Raw genomic sequence first — 2,405 nt, forward strand, 5'->3', positions numbered from 1 at the left:
GCACGAGCACGAGCACGAGCACGAGCACGAGCAAGAGCACGAGCAAGAGCACGAGCACGGGCACGAGCACGAGCACGAGCACGAGCACGAGCACGAGCACGAGCACGGGCACGGGCACGGGCACGGGCACGGGCACGGGCACGATCACGAGCAAGAGCACGAGAACGAGCACGAGAACGAGCACGAGCACGAGCACGAGCACGGGCAAGAGCACGGGCAAGAGCACGGGCAAGAGCACGGGCAAGAGCACGAGCACGGGCACGGGCACGAGCACGAGCACGAGCACGTGTTGCGAGGATCGTTCATTGCGGGGCATGCACTGCTGCGCAAGCGAGACTCACCATCCCGATGTGACGTGCACGACCATCTTGACCTGCTTGCGGTCGCGGTCGGGGGCGGAGCTGCCGGGGGCGGTGCCGTTGGGGGCGGCGCCCTGCGGCGGCGGCGGCGGGCCCGCCTCCTCCAGCGAGTGGCACACGCCCAGCAGCTCGTTGCGCTTGTGCCGGTCGCCCTGCAGCCCCGCCGCCAGCGCGCCCGTGCTGTACGAGGGCGGCGCGTTGTGGCCGGACAGGTGTCCCGTCAGCGCCATGGAGGGCATGAGCGACGACAGGTTGGGGTCCTCGCGCACCTCGTGGCGGAAGGACGCGTTGGTGTGGCTGAAGTTGTACTGGCGCGCGTGGTCCAGGCTGAACCAGTGCCGGTGCTGCGTCACCCAGGCGGGGAACTTGCAGCGCGTGTGCGACAGGTCGGCTGGGAGGGGGAGGAAGGCAGACATCATTAGAGCGGAAACCAACACATGTTCTACTGTTCAACATTTGAACGTGCCACAGTGCAAAAAGTGTGACCTCTCAGGCCGATCGCCGAGGCCGAGGCGGCCTACGATCAGGCCGCTGCCGGGCGACAGGTGAGGAGGGCTGTGTGTGGGGGTAGCCCCTCTCGGCCTCGGCCATCAGCCTGAGAGAATCCATACTTTTTGCACTCTGGCTCGTGCGCAAGTTTAATACTGTTTAATAGCACCTATTTAACCGCCCTATATTGAACACTTTCCGATCAGAGTGCGAATAAGAGAGTGTTCATCAGACGAGTTCAACACTTGCAAAGTGCCCAAACTGCCAAGGTAAACACTTGCACGGGGCGAATAAGCCGACAGGTAAATGTATGCTTTACTCCCACTCGAGGCCGCACTCACTCACCTCGCGTCAGCTTCATGACCTTGGAGCCCTCGGAGGGGGAGGGGATGCCGACGCAGGTGGCGTCCGGTGAGATGGCGACCTGGGTGGTGGTGTTGGACACGTCCTCGTAGACGAAGCAGCGGTAGCGGTCCTCGTCCGACTGGTGCGCGCCCAGCTCGGGCCGGCTCAGCTTGCCCACCATGTAGTGGTAGGGCCCGTCGCGCCAGGTGGCCAGGCACTCGAGCTCCTCCACCAGGTCCTGCGTGCCCAGCACGTCGGCGCAGGCCGCGTTGCGGATCAGCAGCCGCGAGCTGTCCATGCACGCGTCCACGCGCGACACGGGCGACACGCACTCGCCCGTGCCCTTGTTGTACGAGAAGGTGTAGGGCGGGCGCGCGAACGGGCAGCGCACGGGGCCCGCCTTGGGCTCCTTGCGGAACATGGAGTGCAGCGGGTTGTCCGAGTGCACGTCGCTGCACAGCTCCTCGACGTTGGGCTCGCCGTGCGTGGGGCACGGCCACGCTGGAACACAACAATACACAATACACAACTGTTTCCGTTTATGTTTATACCAGGTGGCTGATTCACGCCGCGCACTTTCATGGTGATACTGTACCGCATGCACGAGTGCGGGCGGGTTGCCTACTCGCACGGGGTCATAAGGAGCCGTGGCCAGCGTGCATAGGCAAACCCGCCCGCACGAGTGCATGCGGTACAGTATCACTATGAAAGTGCGCGGCGTGAATCAGCCACCTGGTATAGGAATGTCTATCTGTGCACGAAAATCTTTTTCAGGGTTGCTACAAAAATAGGAAAGTGAAACTCCCAGACATTACCCTGACCCTGATTTTACCCTGACATTTACCCGAGTTTTCCTCACAACAAGATTAGCAGTCAGAACGCAATAAACAAGGAGGGGCTTTTGCGAACACCTCGCTGAGTGCCCCAAATAACGCTGCCGGGCGTTTTTCCCTATGACATAGCGTTCAATTACTTGACATTTACCCGACTTCCCTGACACATTTTGTTTTCCCTGACATTTCCCTGACTTCCCTGACTTGTAGCAACCCTGTTTCTATCGCGTTTTGCAGAATCACAGTGCCTTAGTAAGTTCCTCAGTCAGAGGAGTATTCTTGGCGGGTGCGCTGCACAGCCGGCCGCCAGACACACTGCATCGACAAGCGCCAAACACCGACAGAGGAACAATATCGATCTTTCGATCTCTCCCCCCCC

At 61.0% G+C, this 2,405-nt stretch overlaps 1 protein-coding gene across 1 annotated transcript; it reads right to left on the reverse strand.

Moving 5' to 3' along the window:
- Nucleotides 1-322: 322 nt before the first annotated feature.
- Nucleotides 323-1,731, reverse strand: LOC127751820 (uncharacterized). Its single transcript, XM_052275929.1, has 2 exons — nt 1,194-1,731; nt 323-750 (listed from the first exon to the last, which is right to left on the reverse strand). The coding sequence occupies exons 1-2, from the start codon at nt 1,612-1,614 to the stop codon at nt 338-340; spliced, it is 834 nt and encodes a 277-aa protein (XP_052131889.1). The 5' UTR covers nt 1,615-1,731; the 3' UTR covers nt 323-337.
- Between the last annotated feature and the right edge of the window lie 674 nt (nt 1,732-2,405).

This window comes from Frankliniella occidentalis, unplaced genomic scaffold (assembly GCF_000697945.3).
Source record: "Frankliniella occidentalis isolate FOCC.00 unplaced genomic scaffold, Focc_3.1 Scaffold1194, whole genome shotgun sequence".
NCBI lineage: Eukaryota > Metazoa > Arthropoda > Insecta > Thysanoptera > Thripidae > Frankliniella > Frankliniella occidentalis.

What these genes read in the sequence shown, in the direction of transcription:
- LOC127751820 (XM_052275929.1), bottom strand. Translation starts at nt 1,614, where the DNA reads ATGTTCCGCAAGGAGCCCAAGGCGGGCCCCGTGCGCTGCCCGTTCGCG. An exon ending in GGTCATGAAGCTGACGCGAG is followed by an intron (nt 751 to 1,193) that starts GTGAGTGAGTGC and finishes TCCCCCTCCCAG; the next exon opens with CCGACCTGTCGCACACGCGC.